This window comes from Piliocolobus tephrosceles, chromosome 9 (genome assembly GCF_002776525.5).
Source record: "Piliocolobus tephrosceles isolate RC106 chromosome 9, ASM277652v3, whole genome shotgun sequence".
Lineage (NCBI taxonomy): Eukaryota > Metazoa > Chordata > Mammalia > Primates > Cercopithecidae > Piliocolobus > Piliocolobus tephrosceles.
Window position 1 is genome coordinate 19,270,231 of NC_045442.1, and position 24,365 is coordinate 19,294,595.

Genomic DNA, 24,365 nt, shown 5'->3' on the forward strand with positions numbered 1-24,365 from the left:
TATCTATCTATCTATCTATCTATCTATCTATCTATCTATCTATCTATTGAAATATCAAAGTATCTACTTGGGAAGAGATTTCTTATAAGGAAATGACTCACATAATTATAGAGGCTGAGAAGTCCTAGGATGTGTGGCTGGCAAGCTAGAAACCTAGAAGAGTCAATGGTGTAGTTCTCATTTGAATCTGAAGGTCTGAGAACCAGAAGAGCCGATCAGAGTTCCAGTCTGAAAACCTGCAAGTTTGAGACCCGAGAAGAGCCAACTTTTTAATCCAAAGGTAGATCAAGACTGATGTCCCAGCTCAGACAGACAGGCAGGAGGAATTTCCTCTTAGTCTTTTGGTCCTGTTCAAGTCTTCAGTTGGTTGGATGAGGGCCAGTGACATTAGAGAGGGCCATCTGCTTTCCTCAGTCCACTGATTCAAATGTTCCTGTCACCCAGAAACACCCTCACCAGCACACCCAGAAGAATGTTAGACCAAATGTCCGGGCACTCTGTGACCCAGTCAAGTGGATGCACAAGATTAACCATCACACTCTGTCTGTGGGCAAATGTTTGTCCTTAGCTCTGGTAAGGTAGCAATGTCATGTACATGACCCTTTTTGGTGTCCTTGGTGAAGGACACCAGTTAAAACAGGATTGGAGGGGCCAAGACGGAAATCTAAAAGAGGAGCTCTTAAGATTGATGTGTTCTTAGCCTTCTGAGTTTCCAATGGCTTCCTTTACCTCTTGCCCTGACCACGTCAACACCTTTAGTTAAATGAATGAAAGAGAAGATGGAGAGGATATACTATTACAGTGTACCGGGAGCTACCTGGGTTTCTTTGTCCAGGTCTGCACTAAGCCAACAGATCACTTGTTTGAAGCCTAAAATCCAGAGGAAAAGGCTTTGATTAAAACATTATTTGCCAGCCAACCTTTACCTTTCCTTTAGCAGTTCTAACTCCCCATGAACTCATTCTGATGAGTACACCTACTCTGCAGGTTGCAGGGAAAGTTGATCCATTTGCAGATGACTCAGATGAATGACAGCAGCAGTACTGGTCTGCGGATGTTCGTTCAGCCTCCTTCCTGCCATCTTTCATTTCCCAGTTGCTCCATTAAGAAGTACAAGAAAAGTTTACACATGGGGATCACAAAATGCATTTGAGTGGTGGATTTGTTTTCTTATTAGCTAGCTTTATCAGAAGTCATTTAGCCTTTTAATGCCACAAGTCATTTTAAACCCAGTTATAATGTTGTTATGGTTTGCAGTTTGGTCACCCATGCTTAACAAATATTATACTAACAAAATTATTACCATGCTGGATTTGCTAATAAACTTGTCAAGTGTTTGAACAACTCAATGTTACACACCAGGAATCCTAATAACAGTGGTCTCAGCTCTTACATTACCTCTTGTAATGAATTTCTTGAGTCTTTTTACCATTTTCTTTTACTGTTTCTTCTCAGAGGATATGATTTGATCACTGACAACTTGTACTAATAACAAGGGTCAAAATGGACCATAATTCTCCTGTATATATATACAAATCTAGGCAAACAATTGTCTCTTAGATATACCTTCTCTGCTAAGGCTCTATTTTCTTTTCTTTTTTTTTTCTTTGAGATGCAGTCTCGCTCTTGTTGCCCAGGCTGGAGGGCAGTAGCATAATCTCAGCTCACTGCAACCTCCACCTCCCAGGTTCAAGAGATTCTCCTGCCTCAGCTTCCCCAGTAGCTGGGATTACAGGCACATGCCACCACGCCCGGCTAATTTTTGTATTTTTAGTAGAGATGGGGTTTCGCCATGTTGGCCAGGCTGGTCTCGAACTGCTGACCTCAGGTGATCCACCCACCTCGGCCTCCCAAAGTGCTGGAATTACAGGCGTGAGCCACCGTGCCTGGCCTGAGGCTCTATTTTCAAATGACTCTGGTTTTGATTATCATTATTATTATTATTGTTATTTGTTATTGAAAGAAGGAAATGTAAGGGAGGCCAGCTGTGGTGATGGTGGAAGGAGACAGAGTGATTTGAATTCAGATCTGGATTTTCTGGCTGTGTGTCTTTGGGCAAGTTATTTAACCTCCCTAAGTCTGTTTCTTTATCTAAAGGATGATGAGATATACCATGTAGTTTTATTATAAGTCTGAGTTCAGTGAGATATCCTTTGTCATCTTTTGGCTGACTTTATTATTAATAAAAGCAACTTCCCTTATTTGGGTTGTAGACTTCTTTTTCTTTGACTGCTTTATTATCGATACATTTTGTATTATTTCCTTAGCTGTAATTCTATCTTCCTAGTTTATTTCAATAGAAAATTACCCATCATAAAATCTATTAATCCTTGTTGCCGAATTTAGAAGTCATTGAATTTTTGCTTTACTTTAGGCCAAATGATATTCAGAACAACAGAAAACAAAAGAGAGGCTTCTTTATTCCTAGGTTTTTCTAATTCAGCTTCATTTCGAAGTGAGCAACTCCTGAACCACACTGGGATTCAGAGCTAGGATTGTTCTGGGGAGGCTGAACTCTCAGGCATGATGCTTGTACTGTAGGAATTTGGTTTGAGATTTGAGACAGACACAATTTTAGCATTTAAGGCCCTTAAAAACACCTAGAAAGCAGGGTATTGTCAAAAGAAACTTAACACACTGCAAATCAGCCCCTGTGAGGGAATGGAAAATAACCGTGGTTGGAAGGACAGGAGCTGATTGACTAACGATTGATTCTAAAATGTCACTGATTCTAAGAAACATTTCCTTTTAGTAGCACCCTATTTGAGGGACACGACTACATTAATGCAAACAGAATTGAAATATGCGTTCTTCTTTTATGATTTCAAGGAATACATGCAAATTAGAAATGGGGAAATCAGAATTTGCATGTTTATCTTCCCCACTGCATTGCTTAGCAAGACCCAGGCAGAGATCCAATACTCACTGCTGCTTTCAATGGAATATTGGATATTCAGTCGCCACCTAGGAAATGCTTGTTGAATAACTGTTGTGGGTAGACAGAGGTGCTGTGAGGTTGGGCAGGGAGGGGCTGAAATGCTGATCACACCTTGGGGCCTTGCTAAAGCCTGGTTTCAAGGTCAAGGGGATAAGAGTTCAGAGCAAGTATGAGTGTGCGTGGGTGTTGCAGTAGAGAATGTGGTTACACCAGAGAAAGAATGGCTAAAGACAGTTTCAGGGTGTTTGAAGTTGGAGGCCACAGTGTTGGAGGAATAGCAAGGAGCATAGGCAGGGCAGAGAGGTGAGGACCCGAGGTGTCCTTTTGAGACTGGCCAGAAAGGGAACAGAAGATTTGATTAAAGAGCCAAATGCAAACTATTCCCCAAGTGAAATGCTCTGGAAGAGTCTGAAATTGTACATCAGCAGTTTCTTTTGACAAATTTTGGCTGAAACATTAAAGAAAAACAATGGTCCAACTCAAAACTCTGTGATACCTTTAGCTTGTTTATATAATAGGGCTTCAAGGGTTTAATTTAGAATATTTCTGTGATGAATAACTGGCTCTTGTTCATGTAAACAAAGTACAGCCTGCACGGAGTAACCAAATCTTTTTCATCCCGGTCACAGCTGTTTTGCTGAGGAGAGAACTTTCCTTTTTTAGTGCCTTCTCACCTTGGTAAATCATGACCAACACATGTAAAAGCCCTTTTCCAAGCTTTACTCACTGCTCCCATGGAATTCCCATTCAAGAATGACCTTTCTTCTTTCCCTTGCTCTCTAGGATACAAAAATACTCGAAATTGGGTTTAGAAAGCCTTGGACAGGAATAGGAAATTTGGGTTTTCTGTGCAACTTTGATGAAGTCCCTTTCTCTCTCTGAACATTGTTTTGTTTTGTTTTGCTTTAGTCAGAGGGATGACTTTTTAAAATGCTTTAAGAATGCTCTGACATTTTAGGTCAGTGCTATCCAATAGAAACAAAATTTAAAACACATATGTAATTTTAATTACATTTAAATTTAAATTACATTTAATATTTTTTAAACTTGAAAAAGAGATGAAATTAAGAATAGATTTTATTTAACGCAACGTATCCAAAATATCATCATTTCAACATGTCATCAATATTTTAAATATGTTTATTTTACATTCTTTTTGTTTGTTTGGCGGAGGAAACCAGAAGTTTCTTGGAAACCAGAAGTTTTTTGTAAAGCAGGCAGAAACTAATTTGGAGATAAAAACGGCCCCGAAATGATGTGAGGTGACTCATTATCTGTTTATCCCACTTATTATAAATAATTGTGTATTTTGTTATAGAAATATTAATGCACTTTATTCCCATTTCCCCAGACTCTGCTGGGGGAATATGTACCATGTTACTTCTCCAAAATACACTGAATTTCAAAATATCTCTGGCTTTGGGAGTTTCAGATAAATGTTTTTCAAACTTTTTGATTGTGACCATGGTAAAAAATGTATTTTATATTGTTTCCCAGGGTGTGCACACACACACACATATACACACACACTGATACACACACACATACATCTGAAACAATTTTTTTTTTTGAGACAGGGTCTCACTCTATCACCCAGGCTAGAGTGCGGTGGCACAATTACTGCTTACTGCAGCCTCGACCTCCTGGGCTCAGATTCTCCTCCTACCTCAGCCTCCCTAGTAGCTGAAACCACAGGCATGTGCCACCACGCCTGGCTAGTTTTTTGTAGAGAGAGGGTTTTTGCGTGTTGCCCAAGCTGGTCTCAAGCTCCTGAGCTCAAGTGATCTGACCACCTTGGTCCCCCAAAGTGCTGGGGTTACAGGTATGAGCCACTGTGCCTAGACCCAACAGAAATTTTTTGAAAGAGTATGTGCCTTTATTAGATGGTATGCATTCAAATATTTTCTACTACATGTATTTAACAGACTTTATTTTTACAGCAGTTTTAAGTTCACAGCAAAACTGTTGGTTTTTTTAAATTTTATTTTTAAAGCTACCAGTGCTAATGCACGGAACTGACAGCATAGCCCACCTAAAAGACTATGCCCATAGTTTCCAAAGCACTGCCGTGGGCCCTATACTGGGGGCCATGGACAGTCGCACAGGGATGTGAGCATCAGTCAGAAGAAAGAGAGAGGAGAAAGGCTTCTGCTGGGGAGGCAACCTCCCCCGACCCGCATCCATCCCTAGGCCTGCTATACTCTACCGTGGTTTAAATAGATTACAGCCATACCCCTCGGTGTTTGCTGGCCATCGTCAGCAGTTTTCTAGTGGTTTGGCCATGGTTTATCCAGGATAATTACCTGGTCCTGTCGATTTTGTGCTTGGACTTTTCAAAGGGAACAGGAAAGTTAGATTCTGTGGGGCCACTGTATGACCTTGAAAACTTGGGGTATGCCTTATGTAGGGAATGGTTTATATGGAGCCACCATTTGTTCAACCTTCACTTCTATATTAAAAAAGACTTTTTGGTCATCAGTGACTAAAGCCTAGCTTATGTGAAAAGGGGAATTTATTGGTTCTTGTAGTTGGCAGGTGCAAAGTTAGGTTCAGGCATGGCTGGACCTAGGGACCCTAGCTGTGAGGTCAGGGCTTTGTCTCTTTCTCTAGTTATTAGCTTTGTTCTCTTCTGAGCACTGGCTTAATCCTCAGACTGGAAAAAGAGGGGTCTCCTCTAACTCCAATTATGTATCCTCATGGCTTGCAATCCCAAGAGAAGAAAGATCTCTTTCTCCCAAAGCCCACATAGCAAATCCCAGATGACAGTCTCGCTTGAATTAGTTGAACTCATCACCAGGGCCTGAAGGATGACCAGACCTCAACTACATCCCCGTCTCCTATGGCTTAGGTGGCGCTGGTCAAATCTGAGCCATATGGAATAGGTCCTCCCATTATACAAAGAAGGGGAAAAATAGACCAAATGATTAATTTCCATTCATTATTGATCTCTAACTTCTTCAAGGCTTAAGAGGACTGATTTCAAGTTGATATGGTTCAGAAAAAGGAATTACACACAGGCTGTCTCCTGATTATTGGTTCTTGTCCATTAGAGGTGCTACGATCAGCAGAAGCAGATTAGTCTAAGCTTGACAGCCATTCAGAACCACCTGTGATGTTAAAATTGCTCCTTTTTGTGGCGGCTTTTGCTCTTCCACTCTTCCTAATATGAAGGATCATTTTAGGCAGATGCTTTGCTTGTGCTGCCGCATAATTTAACAATCACGTTCCATCCATTTCATCAGTTATTTTGGCCTCTATGTTCTGGCCCCTGGCACTGAGGACTCAGGCGTGAAGGTTCCGGGATGGCATTCTTTCCACAGCTGTCGTGCTCCATGAGCCAAGAGTTGCAGCTTCCACTCTTGTATCTCCCATCAGGCTGCCCCAGAGGGCTCCATGATCTTGAAATCCATCAGCACTCCCTGGAATAAGTGAAGGTCTTTCTTTACATCCTTCCATCTCCCAAGACGCCATGCCTCTGCTCTACTTGGCCCCCGGGTCTTTGGAATTCCCCCTTCCATTTCCACCCCTTTTTTTGTCCTAAGGCTGATGGAAGTTTGTCTTCACTGTCCTCTGTCCACTTATCCTCTGTCCCCCACCCCAGGACTTGATAACATTATATCCCAGGCTTCTCAAGATGCTTTTATTTGGATCTTTTCCCACATTTTGCTGTCCTTAGAATGTTTTTGAAGTCCACTCTCTGTACAGTCTGTTTTAATAAGCAAATCTTTACCAATGTAAAGTCAATTCAGAGGAAGAGGATAAACTCTAGGCTTGAGGCCAGAAGGACCTGTTGATTCTGAGTGCTGAGACTTGCTGTGTGACCCTGGTGGAACCACATAGCCTCCTTTGGCTTCAAATCTGGGGATGGTGATGCCTACTTCACAGAATGAACTAGAATTGGATCTGCAGACTGCCTGGCCCAGATTTTGGGGTCCAGCAATGCACTGGTAGTTCACTCTCAGTTTGCAAGCAAAGGAAACCCAATTCAGGCTGCCTTAAACAAAGAGGTTGCTTTGGCCACATATTACTGAGTGGTATGGAAGAACAGCTACTTTGAGTCATGGCTGAATCTAAGTGCTGAAATGATGCTGTCAGGAATCTCCAGGCCCTGTTTCCCTCCTCAGGTGGACTGTTTCTGGAGATGGCCACAGAAGTTTCAGGCCAACATTCTAGCAGCTCAACCCTGAGGAAGGAGAAGCCTACTTCATAGTAGTTCCAGGAAGAGTCCCATGGCTGATGCTCATTGGCTTGGCTCTGGAAATGGGTCTGTCTCTAAGCCAATTATTGTGGCTGGGGAATGAAATGCTCTGACTGGTTAGGTCCAAGGTCATGTGACTGCCCATGGAGTTGGGTGTGGAGTTTTAGTTCCACAAATATAGACAGTAAGGAAAAGGAGTTTCCCAAGGGAAATTTGGCTCCAAATATGAGTGAATGGATGCAGAGGAAGGGGGGAAAGCAATAGGTATCCACTGAACACACTCATGGATTATTCCTTCTGGGGCAATGTTGATAGTGCCGTGCTGTTTGCCAAAAGGAACATTGCCTGTTGTGGCTGTCAGAGGAGTGGAAAGGGGGCAGACAGGCAGAAGGATGGAGGAAAAAACCAAAGGACCTGGTAGCCATCTCTCAAATCATAGCCTGGAGCTGACCCTCATTCTTTTGACCTCCTGTTTCTAGTGTTGGCTTTGACCTGTTGAAACCTGGGCTAAGCTACAGAAAACTTTGAAAACCTTTGCTTGTTCATTCTCAGTACTGGATGTTTCTATGAAGGTGGTTTCCTGCAAGGGTTTAACCCAAATTCCTCCTCAACTGCCGCTGTTGCTGTCTACCAGGACACAATTTAGTAGTCCTGTAAAATCAAACAGAACATCTCCAGTTGCTTTTTTTTTTTTTTTTTTTTTTTTTTGGAGACAGAGCCTTGCTCTGTCACCCAGGCTGGAGTACAGTGGCTCCATCTCAGCTCACTGCAACCTCTGCCTCCCTGGCTCAAGCAGTTCTCCTGCCTCAGCCTCCCAAGTAGCTGGGACTACAGGCCTGCACCACTATGCCCAGCTAATTTTTTGTATTTTTAGTAGAGACGGGGTTTCACCATATTGGCCAGGCTGGTCTCAAAGTCCTGACCTCAGGTGATCTGCCCTCCTTGGCCACCCAAAGTGCTGGGATTACAGGTGTGAGCCACCACTCCCGGCCTACAGTTGCTTTTTTGAAGCTGTCTGCTAGCATTATAATGTGTGTGTGTGTATTTAGAGTCTATGGAGAGTTTTCTCTACCACTCTTATAGGAGGAATGTTGGTTTTACTTAGCAACTAACATTTAATTTAGTATAAGCACTTTAGGAGGTTATTTTGTGATCTTCACATTAATCCTACGAAGGAGGTACTATTATTAGCCCTATTTTACAAACCAGGAAACTGAAGCATTGAGAGACTCATTAAGCTCCCCAACGCCACACAGCCAGTATGTGGTACAGCCAAGAGTGAGCCAAGATGTGGAACTAATATTTAGGCAATTTGAATCTGGAATGTGGTACCTGTGGGAAGGGTGGAGGTGGCTGCTTCTTGCAAGATCAAGAACCCAGGGCAAGGGGAACTTGACTCTCAGGGCACTTCTGGTTCAGGGGAAGCGTAAGTTCAGGTGAGAGACACTGCAGGTTCCAGCAGCCCTCAGGGCCCAAAGAGGCTTGGAGTCTTGGGGTAGGGGGTGGCCCCGGAGACCTTTGTTTCTCCTGCCCAGCTTCCTTGAAGCCCCCAGGAAGGGCTTTTGCCTGGTGGTCCAGTGGGCACCTAATCAGCCTCGCGTGCCTCTCCCTGGCTGACTCCAATGTCAGAGTGGTGGCCACTTTGGATTGTGGGGCTGATTTTGACCTACTTGGAGGCAGGGGCCTGGACAGGATGAAAAGGTCCTGACCAGCACACCAGTCCAATGGTGTCTCATTACTTTTGCTGAATGCTGGAAGGAAACAGTAAATCTGAACATACGGTGATTTTTCCCCCTTCCATTCATCCTTAATATGTGTCTTTTTTCTCTGGTACAATTATCAAGTAAACAGAGACAACCTTAGATTTACAGCCCCAAATGAAAACGTAGCGGCCCCTGCACAACTTCTCTTCTCTGCGTAAAACTCTATGCTCTTCTGTGTTGAGGAACAGGGGAGGCTGTAAAGAAAGAGTAAAAATTTCCCATAGCCCCTCCACCAAAAGATAATTGCTGTTATCATTTTCCAGCCTTCTTTTTTCCTATCCAACACAGCCTTTCCAATGTGAACTCGAGTGACCCCAAACAGCCTCTTGTTCTGAGGCTAAAATGGTTTGTGCTGGCTGTGGGACTTGCCGCGCAGAGAGATACCCAGCTAAACCTTTGAGCCTCCCACCCGCATAACTGGCCCCTGCTGCCTCTGAATGAAGCCACTCTTCTGGTAGATTGCATTTAAGGAATGTCTTAAATGAACTGAGAAACAAAGGCCTCCCGGGACCCAAAGCCTCTTTGTCTGGCCTGGACCCTGGTGGCTGCTGGAACCTGGAGTGTCTCGAGTCTGCCCTCATGTGCCCTCTGAACTGCTGGAGTGCCCCAGGGGTCGAGTTTCTTTCACCCTGAGTTCCCTTGGATTCTGATCCCTAGGGCAGCATGCCACCTCCATGCCCTTCCCACCTGTATCCTTGAGAAAATTCTCCCACCAGAACACCATCCAAAAGTAAGATGCCTCCTGTCCTTCCAGCCCATCAGCTGCCAGGGGCTGCCTCTGGTGGCTTCAGAGATGTTAACTGGCCCAGATGGGACTTGTGAGCCCTTTGCCCGGGTCTACTAGACTGACTAGCCCAGACACTTAAATAGGAGGAGCTTTCATTAGTGAAGGCAGGTTGTATGCATCTGTCTATCTGTTTAGAAGCCTTATGTTCATCAGATGTTTTCCAAGCACTGACCTTAGCAAAGCACTATCTAGGCACAATGAGGGAGGAAATCAAACCAGAAGATGTAGTCCCTACCCACACAGAGCTTTCGATTTCATTGGGGACAAAGAACTTGCATCCATGGAACAATAGAGAACAATAAAGACGGCTGAATTGTCAAGTAATAGCCCCGTGTGCTTGGGGCTATTACTGGATGGACAGGTCGTGCTTCTGGGCAGTCTGAGACAGAGTGGATGTGGTTCTTGGTAGGACTGCGGTCTTTTCTCCCTTTCTGTGCTTGGTTTCACGTCTTCAGCTGTGACTGTGTGACTTTTCGAAGGTCCTATCTGAGAGGCTCTGGTTCCAGCTGGCTCCTAAGCTGGGGTTGGAATTCTGCTCTTGGGGAGGTTTGTTCATCGGAGGGGTCGGCAGTGAGGAACTCGCAGCAATGAGGAACTCACGTTGTTTTTCCAGTGTTGCAAGCCACGGCCCAGCATCTGTCCCATCTCAGCTTCAACGGCTAATCTGGGAATGCGAAGGGTGGGCTGTTCCTGGGGAAAGTGTTTTCAGTGATGAGACTCAAAGATAGGTGAGAAAAAGCAGATCTTGCACAAATGATGGCAAGATGACCCTTGTAGATCAGGCTTGGCGGGAGCAGAGCATTCACAGTGCTAGCAAGTGAAGCAAGCCCCCCCCCGCCCCCGTCACCATTTCTTGGAGATGGAGATAAAGAAAAACTTCTTGAGTATTTACACTGGAGAAAGTTATTTACATTTCTGGCTCGGTTTACTGGGTTTCAAGCAGGCAGAAATGACTGCAGTCTGCTTTGGGTGCTGATTTTCAGTGATAAGAGCTTAAGCAGGATAAAAAACTGAGTACAGTGATATGTAAACATATAGCTGTCTTGAAACATCTTGACCCTTGCCTTCTACACTCAGGTTTTTTTTGTTGTTGTTGTTGTTTTTTCAAGAGACAGGTTCTCATTGTGTTGCCCAGGCTGGATTTGAACTCCTGGGCTCAAGCAATCCTCCCACCTCCAGGGTAGCTGGAACTACAGGTGCATGCCACCATACCTGGCTCAGCCTTCTTTTTTCTTTCTTTTCCTTTTCTTTTTTTTTTTTTTTATGAGACCGAGTTTCGCTCTTGTTGCCCCTGCTGGAGTAGAGTGCAGTGGCGCGATCTTGGCTCACTGCAACCTCTGCCTCCTGGGTTCAAGTAATTCTTATGCCTTAACCTCCTAAGTAGCAAGGATTACAGGTGTGTGTCATCACACCCAGCTTATTTTTGTATTTTTAGCAGAGGTGGGGTTTTGCCATTTTGGCTAGGCTGGTCTCGAACCCTTGACCTCAAGTGATCCATCCACCTTGGCCTCCCAAACTGCTGGGGTTACAGGCGTGAGCCACTGCACCCAGCCCCAGCCTGGCCTTCTGCACTCTCTTACTGTCCAGAAGGAAAAGGACTTTAGGAGAAAACACATTTTCAAGTGTATCTGACTTTCTATAACAGGGATGAGCCTAGAAAGTTCTACATGTAGATCAGAATGGTCATATAGGAGCACTGTGAAAGTTTGCGTTTTAAGGAACTTTATACATAATTTGATAAGGTAAAAGACTTCATAAAGCAAGTCATCACAACTTTAAGTAGTTCTTGACCTTGGCTGTGCATTAGACTCACCTGGGAAGACTGAAAAGTCCTGCCCCAGGTCACACCCAGAGCAATGACAGCAGAATCTCTGGGGGTGCACCCAGGCATCAGGATTCTTGTAAGTTCCCCCAGTGATTCCAGTGTGCAGCCCGGGCTGAGAATCACTGCTTCACCTCGTGTATGCATGTCTCTGAGTGGCCACACATTACGTGAACTTAAAGCAGGGCATGCCGTGTAAAGTCAGCAGTAAGGTGCCTTTGAGAGCATGGCAGTCTGGTGTGGGAAAGCAGGAACTGCTGTTCTGTGCAGAAGTGCCCAGCAGTGGGGCTATAAAGATTCTTCCTACATCTACACAATGGAATGCTATGTAGCAAGAAAAAGGAGCAGACTTCTCATGCCTTGCAACCTGGATGAATCTCGTATGCCCGATGTTAAGTTAAAGAAGTCAGACTCCAAAAGCTATTCGTGCTCCCATGCCTGCTCTGGGAGTAGGGAGGGGGCTGCCTATAAAGGGCACAAAGAAACTTTTTTGGGTAGTGGGAAGGCTCTGTGCCTTCATTGTGGCAGTCATGATTAACACAGCTGAGGGTGTTTGTCAAAACAAATAGAATTGCACAGTAAAAACAGGAGAGTTTACTGTATTTAAATTATATCCCAATAAAAAAGTTTTTTGTTTAAAAAATCCATTGCCTTATCAACAAGGAATGGGTAAGTAGAATGTAGTATATCCATATGATGGAATTGTATTCAGTCTTAAGGAGGAAGGAAGTAGCCATACCTACTACAACATGGATGAACCTTGAAAACATAATGCTAAGGGAAAGAAGCCAGATGCAAAATGTATACGACATACCCAGAATAGACAAACCCACTGGACCAAAAGCAGATATGTGGTTGCTAGCATCTGAGCATAGGGGGAAATAGGGAGGTCACTGCCTAATGAGCTCTCCTTTGAGGTAATAAAAAAAGTTCTGGAACTAGATAGTGGTAACGGTTGCACGACATTGGGAATCTTAACACCACTGAATTGTAAACTTTAGGATGGTTAAAGTAATAAATTTTATGTTATCTTTATTTTATCATCACAAAAAAAAAAAAAAAAAAAAAAAAAAAAAAAAAAAAAAAGGCTGGGTGCAGTGGCTCACACCTGCCATCCCAGCTTTTTAGGAGGCTGAGGCAGGAGGATCCTCTGAGGTCAGGAGCTGAAGACCAGCCTGGGCCACATAGCACGACTCTGTCTCTACAAAAAATTTAAAAATTAGCAGGGTATGGTGGTGCATGCCTATAGTCCCAGCTACTCACTGGGGGGCTGAGGCAGGAAAATCACTTGAGCCCAGGAAGTCAAGGCTGCAGTGAGTCATGATTGCACCACTGCACTCCAGCCTGAATGACAGAGCGACACTTTGTTTCAAAGAAAAAAGGTAAAGTAAAATAAAAATAAGAAAAAAAATCCCACTTTCTATGAACAGGGCAGACATACAGTAGATATGTGGTAAAGGCTGATTCAGTGTTTTGCATTTTTGAAGAAAAAGGGCATTTGCTCTGAGGTCACCCTTGTTAGGTGGCGTGAGGAGTATATTTTTCCAGAAGCTCATCTGGAGAACTTGAGAGCTCTCTCTGATCAGGAGGAAGATCTTTGACATTTTCCACTCTCCCTGGCATCTACAGGATGCTGTTGCTTCTCGCAGAAAGCTTCACAAGGCTCGTAACTCTGACTGCTCCCCAGCAGTTGGGCTCATGAGGATAATACACTCAGTGGCTTGATCTTGGGAACTGTCAGGGCAGAGGGGTGCATGTCTTTCTACATAAAGCACAGGTCTGCTCAGTTTGACATTGGGAAGGAAAATCATGCTCCATCTCAGGTCTTCAGCAAACGCAGCTGAATAAATAAAAATGTGTGCATAAAACAGCAGGGAGACCGTGAAGAGTGGCTTTTTTGGCGTGTTGGGAAGACGTTTATGGTTGGGAACTTAGTGACCAAAAAGCAAGACGGCCTCAAAATGAGAAAAGCTGGGGGAGGAGGTCATCTGGAGGAAGAGCTTCACCACGGCCGAGGGCGATGAATCGAGCAGTTGAACCGCCCAGCCCTGCGTGGGCCTTGGAAGTCCCGAACAAGAATCTTATTGACCCTAAGCAGACAACCCTGAACTTTAACAGAGCTGGGATGGAAAGCCCGCACAAGGGCCTACAGTTTCCAGAATGAACAACACATTTATTTCTCCCTCCCTCCACAGGAGGACAAGGAAGAGAGCGAAATGAAAGTGTGGGGGATGGTGGGGGAGAAAGGAAATGTAGTGAGCGAGTTCCAGGGCCTCAGGGTGATAGCCACATTCCTCTAAGGGATGCACACCCCTCCCAGCCCTGGGGGTTGATAAATGTCACTGAGGTTGGCACACTGGGGCCTTGCCGTTGTTGATTGTTATTTCCTCAAGCCTGTGGCTGGACCCTGAAAGGGTGTGTCTGGAGGACAGTCGCTGATAGCCTCCAGTGTGCTTAGCACCTTGTTGGACACCCAAATCTATAAAACTTGACCCTTGACCAGAAAGAGCTTCTGCCTAGCCTCAGAGATAGACACACACCCAGACAACTGTGCGCAACTGGTTTTGACAGTCCACAGCCTAGGGAGGCAGATGCCAGCAAGAGCTGAGTGCCGCTGGTCACGGTGGCTTTATGGAGAAGGGGCCTGGCTGGACCTGGAACAATGATGGATCCAGAGAGGAAGGGAAGGAACATCCTTCCCTTCTGACTCTCTCTCATCCCCCCGCCTATGCTCCTTCAACCCTGGGGCTTCCCCTTCACCTGCCACAGCCTGGAAGAAAAGGAGGGTATCAACTTTGTCCTCAGCAGACAGCACCAAGAGCTGCTCTCCCCAACACATCTGGCTGGCCCACCCACTCCCCGACGGGCAGGCACCATGGCTGCCTGGTTCACCACGGTGTCTGATGGTTTTTCGCATCTCCACCATCCGGTGCCTACATCGACAGGTCCTGTGGGCTCTCCCTATCTCGTGTCTCCAGTCCACTCTTTCTCTTCATCCCTACACCCTTTGCCTTGTGGTGTATGAAGGACTGAAGGGCAGGAGCCATGACTCAATACACTTTCCTGGCTCCCTGGGAATGACTACAGCCAATGGATGGATGGCAGACACAAGTGCTTTGAACTTGGACATGCTTGGATATGATCCCCCATGCCACTACTCATCAGGGATGTGGTCAAATGAGGTTGTCATTCAGCCTCCTTAGCCCATTCCCACAGCTGTGCACTTGCAGGGTGGTTGTGAGAATTCGGGGGTGTAGGGGCAAAGCTAATGGCATGGTGCCCAGCCGCCATGATTAGCTCACACCTTCATCATTCCATATGCACTAATGAGTTTATCTAACTGGCCTTCCTGCCTCCACTGCCAGTCCCCTCCCATCCATGCTCCCCACAGCTTCAGGATTATTCTCTCGAGTCTGCTTAAAGAACAGCCTTGCATGGCCCCGCAGAATAAGGCACCAACTCCTGAGCAGAACGATGAAGCCCTCTTCATCTGCATCACCCCCAGTCCACAGTTCTGGCCTCAGAGCCCACCTTCTCCCCTTTGAGGCCCACCCCCACCCACCTCCATGCTCCATGTTCCCCTGATACACAGAGACACTGGGTGGTTTCCCAAACACACATGTACTTTCAGGGCTCAAGTTTTCTGAGCATCTCTTCCCTTTTTCTTTTTTTTTTCTTTTCTTTTCTTTCTTTCTTTTTTTTTTTTTAAGAAGGAGTCTCACTCTGTTGCCCAGGCTGGAGTGCAGTGGTGTGATCTCGGCTCACTGCAAGCTCCGTCTCTCAGGTTCAAGCGATTCTCCTGCCTCAGCCTCCCGAGTAGCTGGGATTACAGGTGCCTGCCACTACCCCCGGCTAGTTTTTGTATTTTTAGTAGAGACAGGGTTTTGCCAGGTTGGCCAGGCTGGTCTCGAACTCCTGACCTCAGGTGATCTACCCACCTTGACCTCCCAAAGTGCTGGGATTACAAACATGAGCCACTGCACCCAGCCATCCCTTTTTCTTAAAATGCCTCTGCCCCTTTCCAGTGAGCTTCTATGCATTCCTCAATGACGAGCTACAATTCCTTACCCTGATAAACTCAGAGTTTGCCCCACTTTCCTTATTGCATTGCTGGTCCTTGTAGACATCCCTGGATTAGTTCTCTTCTCACCCTGGGTTCACTAGGCCTCTGGAAGGGCTGAGGACCCCTTGGGGTCACCTTTGTCTCCCCAGGGCCAGGCCCAGCTCTTTCTACCCTTTGGCTTGGTACATATTGGCTCATGTGGAATAGAAACAAAGGCTATTTTCCAGGAATTGGGCGGCTTTTGGGAATAGCCAAGGATGCGGAAGTGAAAACATACTTACAGTTTTTATGGGTTTTTTTTTTTTTTTTTTTTTTTTTTCCTGAAGCGGCAGTGGAGGGACAGCCTTGAGAAGTTCAGAATTCAGGAAAAATGCAGCTTGAGACCCCAATTGCCTTACAAGGCCCTTTCACTTTCCCTTGTCCCCTGAAGCTGAGTTCAAGGCTCACTGTCGTTGTCCTCAATTTATTTTCCCTGGTTTGGCTTCTTTAAGCTCACTGCTTTTGAGTTCCTGCAGCCGACAGGAAAGTCATGAATAGTGTTAGAAACAAAACACAACACAAGCTAAGGCCTTTTAATTGGGAGAACATGCTTTATTCTTTCTATTAAATGCTTGTGTGGGCCAGCCTAGTAGATGCTGAGTCAATGCTCGTGGACTTCATAGTTGGAAATGTTTGTTTGCAGACCATCAGGGCTCACATTTATAAAGCTGGATTATGGTCCCTCCTGACTTTATCTCAGGCAAGAGTTGAAATTTTGCCATCATCGTGCTCCTTTCATTTCCTTGTTCAGTTCAGTTTCCCCACCTTGGTGTTGTCTCCCGTTCTTCTCTGGTTCGGCTCAGTCATCCAGGCCCAGCAGCACCATTGCCTTGGATGAGGGTGCAGTGATGCTGGCAGTGTGGCTCTTGGCCCTTGGTGAGCAAGTCTGGTCACAGCAGAGCACGGGGCTGAGGTCCCCAGCTCCAACAGAGAAGCTCCCCTGGGTCAGATGGTGGGTGCCCTACTGGTTAAGGTTAAGGTCAACAGGGCAACTTTTGCTGGGTGATGCCCATGGTAACTGATCCTGCCGATGCTTCTCTGTCTGCTGAGAAGCTCCTGTGACCAATGCTCTTTGGGCAAACACTTGACTACCTGGAAGAGCTTCGTCTCTGCCCTGCACTGTGGTGTGCTCAGTGCCAGCCCCCCTCCCTCCCTTCTTGCTGGTTATTTGTAAATCTGCTTAGTGTCATGGTGGGATTGACCAGCAATGCCAGGGAGACAAGGGGGCGGGGTGAGGTGAGCAAATGAGTGCAGGCTTCCCACAAAGTGCCTGTTTCTCCTTAACCACTGACTCGCCCCTAGACTGACACAAATGAAGGGCTGCCCATGCAGACGGAGAGCTCATGCTGGTCTGGAGCAGAGTGATCACAAAGAAAGCAGGAGGTGCCAAGGGTTCTAGATGGTGGGCAGGTTGCTGGGGTTCAAGTTTCAGAACAGCTCATTCGTGCGGTAAACTCTAGGAGTTGGTTTCATGGAGACCATTTGGGTGAAGAATTGTTTGGGTTCTCAGTGTTGCAACTGTATTATGTAAGCTAGATAAGTGGAGGAGATGCTTTTAAAAATCCCGTCTGTTCCAATATTTTAGCTAGATAGGACCTGCCAGATACCTGGATTTTTAGTGGACTTCTCTTTGCTCTTAATCCAGGCCACAGAATTCTTTCATGTACAAAGTAAGTGGATAGATTTGCTTTGCTTTCATTTACTCGTTTAGTCAACAAATGTTTATTGGACATTGTGCTGGGCCCTGGAAACATGAGCTCCACACAAAGCCTGTCCTTGGAGCTTGCAGCTAAATGGTGACACAGACAGCTACACCATGATGCAGTCAGAGCTTTGAGAGGGTATCTCAGTTTCTTATTGCTGCGGTAACAAATTACCAAACTTAGTGACATAAAGCAACACGAACTCATTAATTTACAGTTCTGGAGATCAGAATCTGAGAGGGGGCCACAGGGCTCTATTCCTCCTGGAGGCTCTAGGAAAGAATCTACTTCTTCACCTTTTCCAGATTCCAGAAGCCACCTGTGTTCCTTGGCTCGTGGTCCCTTCCTCTATCCCCAGAGCCAATATGGTAGCATCTTATCTCCCTGACTCTTACCCTCCTACCTCCCCCTTATAAGGGCCCCTGCGATTACACTGTGATCGCCTGCACAAACCAGGATGATCTCCTTGATTAAATCACATCTGTGAAGTCCCTTTGCCATGTCAAGTAGCACGTTCACAGATTCGGGGGGTTAGGTCATGGACATCATTGGGGGCCCAATATTTAGCCCATCACAGAGGCCAGTGCTGGTAACATGGGATTATCTGTTAAAGAGGTCCAGAGAAGGTGTCTCGGGAGGAATGTTATCTAGACCAAGACCTGAGGTGTTACAGCGGGTAGCTCGTTAGGTTTGAGCCGGGCAGGAGAGGGCTCCCCACCCCGCCCCACACACTAGGCGTGTTGGATGACCACCAGGTGATGGTCAGGCAGTTGTTAACTGTTTCTCTAAAGGAATGATTGGTCACAGCCAGTGCCAGGGAAAGGCAGGCTCCTCATAGAAAACACCTGAAACCAATCAGCAGCTTCCCAATAAGATCTCAGGAGTAGGAGAAGCAAGGCGAGATCCCGGAAGCATGCCAGCGTAGAAAACCCCAAGTAAAGCGGTCAAGCCTCACACTTGGTTTCTCAGGTCGCCTATGTAGCCGTCTTCCAAGTTGGACTTTGCTTCTTTTCCTTTCCTTACTGTTCTAAAGCTTTTAATAAACTTTCACTTCTGCTCTGAAACTTGTCTGTTTCCCCTCCTGCCTTATGCCCTTCAAATTCTTTCTTCTGAGGAGGCAAGAATTGAGGTTGCTTCAGATCCGTACGGATAACTACCACTGGTAACAGAGGGACAAGTGTGATTTAGCAGAGGGGGAGAAGACCATGATGTATGAAGTCCAGGGAAGGAAAGAGGGGTGCAGTGTCTGTGCTGTGGAGTATGACAGTGACCACGGGTGAGGCTGCTGCAGTCTGCAGGGCTTTGGAGGCCAGGTAGGGCTTCTGAGGAACCAGGTGTGGCCTTTATTTTTTCCTTCTTTTTTGGTCTGGAGTCTTGCTCTGTTGCCAGGCTGGAGTGCAGTGGTGTGGTCTCAGTTCACTGCAGTCTCCGCCTCCCGGGTTCAAGCGATTCTCTTGCCCTAGCCTCCTGAATAGCTGGGAACACAGGCACACGCCACCAAGCCCAGCTAATTTTTGTATTTTTAGTAGAGATGGGGTTTCACCATGTTGGCCTGGATGGTCTCGATTTCCTGACCTTGTGACCCACCCGCCTCGGCCTCCCAAAGTGCTGGGATTACAGGTGTGAGCCACCGCGTCCGGCCCAGGTGTGGCTTTTAATCATGGACAACCTGTGAAGAGATTTACTTTAAAGTCATGCAGCCAAGACGAGGCTGAGAACCATAGAACTTCAGAACTGGAAGGAACTTTACAAAGCATTTGACCTAAAAGACCTAAGAAGTAAATGGGCCCAAAGCCCCCAGAGAGGATCCGGATGAGAGGAACCCTCATTCTAGCCACAGCTCTAAGAGCAGAGCTCAGCGGCCCTCAGAGCACTTTGGAGGTAGTACAGTCTTAGTTTTCACAAGCACCCTGTGAGTGCAGACGTTTGCAGTGGAGGAGATAGAAAGTCAGCCGACGAGGCCATGGTCACTCGTCCAGCACCTGGTAAGCCTGGGGCTTCAGCGGAGGCTGTTTCTCTCCAAGCCAAGGGCCTGGTTCTCTCTCCCTGTGGCCCTGGAGCTGAGAATCCCATCTTCTGCCCAGTCGCCCCAGACGCTGCCAGACCTCACACCAAACCCTTCCTCTTGGGACCAGAGGGTTCGAGATGTATCTGAGCTGGGCCTTTGGAGAGAGGGCAGCCACTGTGAGTTTCTTCTGTTTCCTGTCCCTAGCCCTGGAACAGCTGCTGACGGAGCTGGATGACTTCCTCAAGATTCTTGACCAGGAGAACCTGAGCAGTACAGCCCTGGTGAAGAAGAGCTGCCTGGCGGAGCTCCTCCGGCTTTACACCAAAAGCAGCAGTGAGTGTGGGCCCCGGGCGGTGCAGAGGCCTCCACGCAAATAGAGATGGCTGTGAGTCAGTGCGGGCTGCCATAGCTAAGGACCACAGCCTGGGTGCTATAAACAACACTTCTTTTCTGATGCTTCTGGAGGCCAGAAGTCTAACATCAAGATATCAACAGGTTTGGTCCCTTCTGAGGCCTCTCTCCCTGGCGTGCTGATGGCTGTCTTCTCCCTGTGTCCTCACATGGGTTTTCCTCTGTGTCTGTGTCCCAATCACCTCTTCTTATGTAATTAACTTTTTTGAAGCAGAGGCTCGCTCTGTCACCCAGTCGGGAGTGCAGTGGTGCGATCATGGTTCACTGTAGCCTAAAACTCCTGGGCTCCCAAGTAGCTGGGTCTACAGGTGCATGCCACCATGCCCAACTATCTTTTTTTTTCTCGTATTTGTTTTTTGTAGAGATGGGATTTCACCACATTGCCCAGGCTGGTCTCGAGCTCCTGGGCTCAAGCCAGGCACCCTGCCTGGGCCCCTCAAAGTACTGTGTGAGCCACTGCACTCAGCCCTAATCTCCTCTCCTCTCTCTCTCTCTCTTTGAGACGAGGTCTTGCTCTCTTGCCCAGGCTGAAGTGCAGTGGCATGATCTCAGTCCACTGCAACCTCCACCTCCCAGGTTCAAACGATTCTCCTGCCTCAGCCTCCAGAGTAGCTGGGATTACAGGTGCCCGCCATCACGCCCGGCTAATTTTGTATTTTTAGTAGAGATAGAGTTTCACTATGTTGGCCAGGCTGGTCTCAAGCTCCTGACCTCAGATGATCCACCCACCTCGGCCTCCCAAAGTGCTGGGATAACAGGCTCAAGCCACTGTGCCTGGCCCTAATCTCCTCTTTTTATAAGGATATCAGTCATAGTGGATTAGGGCCACCCTAATTATCTTGTTTTAACTTAGTTACCTCTTTGAAGACCCTATCTCCAAATGCAATCATATTCCGAGGCATACTGGGTACTAGGATTTAATATATGAATTTTGAGGGGACACACTTCACCCCATAACAATGGTGCAGGACTGACCCGACTTGGGCCGGAGCCCCAGAAATCTCTGGCCACTTGACACAGCAGCCCATGAGTGAGATTTTAAATGAAGTATTTTCAAAGCACTCTTCCCTGCTGGTTGAAAGTAGAGATGCAATAATGAACTATAATAATAGCTAGGGCTTACTGAACATTCTCATGAGTATATGTAATAACCCATTTCATCTTTAAGACATCCCTGTGAGGCTGGTGCTATTGTTATAGAGGGGAAAACTGAGACCTGGGGAGTTTAACCTGGCCTATATTACACAACCCAAGGGAAAACGTAGTTGGAAGACTTTGTAAATTACAGAACCCTGAATCCATAATTTTTCTGTCTTTTTAAAATTGAGATCATTTACTTATAAAGTGCACATATGTGAAATAATCAATTCAGTGAGTTTTGATAATTGTATACCCCTGTCTCCTCATCACCCAGAACAAGATATAGAACATTTCCATTATCCAGAAAGTTCTGTCTTGGCCATTCCCAGCCGCCGAACACAAGCAACCATGGTGCTGATTAATGTTGCCTGTGCTGGAGTTCTGTATAAATGGATTCATATGATGTGTACTGTATGTCTGGCTTCTCTGGAGATTCATTCATCCATCCTGTTGTGTGTCTGTAGTTTGTTCCTTTTATCACTGAGTAGTATTCCATTCTGTGAATATATCACAATCTGTTTATCCTTTCACTTAACTGATGGCCATTTGGGTTGGTCACAGATTTGAACTATTACGAATGAGGCGGCTAGGAACATTCTTGAAAAAATCTTCTTGTGGACATATGGTTTTATTTCTAGCAAATTCAGATTCCTTCAAAAAAGGAAAACCCTTTTTGTGAAGTCGTAACAGTTGAGCTGATTTTTATGTCAGATGTTTAAGAACTGGAAATGCTGTTTGGGGACAGTCAGGGACCGTGTAGGGGCATCTAATCCATCTGCCTCCCAGCGGGAACAGGTCAAGTCCTGCCAGGGAAGGGAAGTCTCCACCTGCCCCGGCCATCACAGTCCAGAAATGCTTCCTTGTGTCCAACCTGAATCTGCCAGACTACATTTCGAGGACTTTCCCCTTCCCTGTTCCCTGTGGAACTAGTTTCTATTCTCTGAATAAGCAGTCGTAAAGCTGAGGCATGTTGCTATATGCCCATCTGCCTTCTCTTCTGGAGGAATCATCTGCCCTAGCCTCTCATCAGAGGTGTTTTCCTTCAGCCTTTGCAGCTTCCCATGCTCCTGAAGGCTTTGTAGGGAGCGTCCGCCTGCCTGCCGCCACGAGTGCTGGTCAGCAGCACATCAAAGCAGCCCACCGTGGGAACGCAGATGGGAAATCCACATTACAAAGCGGGAAAGTGAGAGGGGGATGGTTCACTCCATGAAGGATTTATCAGTGGAATCCTCTAAAAAGCACACTCCCCACACCACTTCGATATGCTCCACCTTGAACACACAATGATTAAAAAACGCTTCTGTTGGGAACGGAAACCACCTGTTTGTGATAAGTCTGACCCGTGGTTCTTGGTGCTAACCACTCTGGCAGCGCCTCCTATATGTGGTCTCTTTTTTGAATGAACCTGTGATGTGGCTTCTTGTAGGATGACCTTTTTGTTCTGCCCTTGATCAGCTCTTATAAAGTCAGACCTTCCCCTTCTCCTTGGACTCTGCAGCTCGTAGAGGGTGGGAAGCTGCTGAGAACTGGTCATGGGTTCCCCAAGGTGAATCACCTACAGAGTGCCACCCATGCACAGCCACACTGAGGCCTGGGGCCTGTATTCTCAGAAGCGAAGCCCACTTGTTAATAGCCACTGTTTAACAGAACTTCCCTTCCGGCCCTCTCTGTAGCCCTTAGACTGCAGAGTGGGTACAATAGCAGCCAATATTTATCGTGTACTTTCTGTGTCCCTGTACTTAATGTACTAAATGACATGGATGACATCATTCATTCCTTATCCCAAACCTTATTCCCATTTTACCAGCAAGGAAACCAAGCCTCTGAAAGTCACTTGCCTGAGGGCACACAGCTGTAAGGGCAGAGCCAGGGCTTGGGCCTGGACAGGTGGACCTAACCTTGTCTCCCCCTGCTCCATTGCACTGCAGTAACTGTTGTGTCGCACAGGACAGAATCTTAAACAGACATACCACACCTGAAATTACAGCATTCTTTCCCTTGCCCTCCCAGACCCACCTCTACCCAAAAATTAGCTCAGCCTGTTGAGACTTGTAGGTGGAGGCAAGATGATCATCTCAAGATAGCCGTGGACCACGCAGGCTGAGCTGCTGGGATTTCCACACATTTTGGGCAGGATGTGTATGTGTGCATTTATACTTCGCAAAGGGAATTGTCTCTTCTGAGTTTTCTGATCTTTGTTTTTTGGTTTTTTTTTTTCTCGGTGTAACAAATTTTTCTACCCTCTTTGCTTTTTATCTGGGTGGAGAGGTCCAGGCATAGACTAAGATCTGTTTTTTCAGGGCCTGGCTCCCTGTGGTCTGTTCCAGCCTTCATCAGTGAGAGCTGTGTCTCTACCATACCAGCCCTTGTTCCTGCCTCACACTCTTACTCCCACCCTCAGAAGTTCCAAGGACGTTACAGTGGCTGCCCCTCTGATCAAAAGCACTTCAAATGCTCTGTATCCAGTGGTAGCAAACAGGTTCATGTTCCTCCTTCCCACCCTACACCAGTTCTCTGGGAAGGACCATCCTCTGCAGACCTCCAAGCACTTTGAGCTCATCTTCCCAACAGCTTCAGGCCGCAGTCATTTCCCACCCACTGTGTAACGATCAGATTCAGGTATGTCTCTCCTGCCAGACTGTGGAGTTCACAAAGGCAGCGGTAACATCTGTTTTCTGCTGTATCCCCAACACTTAGCACAGTGCTGATGCTGAATGCACTTCTTCAGATAGTTGAGTGAATGACAGAAAGTTCTCCAGCCCAAGGCTGCCACCGCCCAGACAGGACTGAGCAGTCTGGCCTCCCTGTCAGCGGCCTCACTGACTAGGGCCAGGTTTACTGTATTTTTCCCACAATTGCAGAAGGTCTTGGGAGCCTCTTACTTCCCAACCTGGATAGTCCTAGATTAGCAACCCTCTAGGAATCAAAACTAAGTCAGCCTCAGCCTGCAGCGCACCCGAGGTGGGCCGACGCACCCTCATGAAGTGGCCAGTGTGAGTTTTCTCTGCAACTTACAAATCGTCATCTTAGAAAGCACCTGCTCAGAATCTAACATTTAAAACAATAACATCTTGTCTTTTATTTTTTTGTATAGGTGTGTGAACTTAGTTAATGATATAAAAAAATAAAACGAACACTGAACACTATTTATGCTCTTCCAGTTCCTCTTCTGATCTTTATCAGCATTATCTGAATATTTTGTGGTTTTCCTCTGTTTTCTGCTTTACATTATTTTTATATTTAGAATTGCTGCATGCACACATTTCCATGTGTTGACAATTCATATACTTTTTCTTTTTTTGCTATTCTGAAACATGTTCTTATAATCAAACTCTAGGTCTTGGATATCTTTGTAAACAGACACAGAGCTACCTTGCTAGTTTTCACGATTGGGTAGAGTTCAATGCTGGGTGAATCCTAATGTTTAACCTATTGGTAGACATTTAAATATTTTTTTTTTTTTTTTGAGATGGAGTCTCGCTCTGTCGCCCAG

At 46.2% G+C, this 24,365-nt stretch overlaps 1 protein-coding gene across 1 annotated transcript in view; it reads left to right on the forward strand.

The window, feature by feature from the left end:
* The window catches only part of AFAP1L2 (actin filament associated protein 1 like 2), a 107,300-nt gene that overhangs the window by 42,835 nt on the left and 40,100 nt on the right, over positions 1-24,365 (forward strand). The window contains exon 2 of the mRNA XM_023206651.1: positions 19,526-19,654. Within this exon, the coding sequence (XP_023062419.1) occupies positions 19,526-19,654 (129 nt within the window). The remainder of the gene's footprint in view (positions 1-19,525; positions 19,655-24,365) is intronic.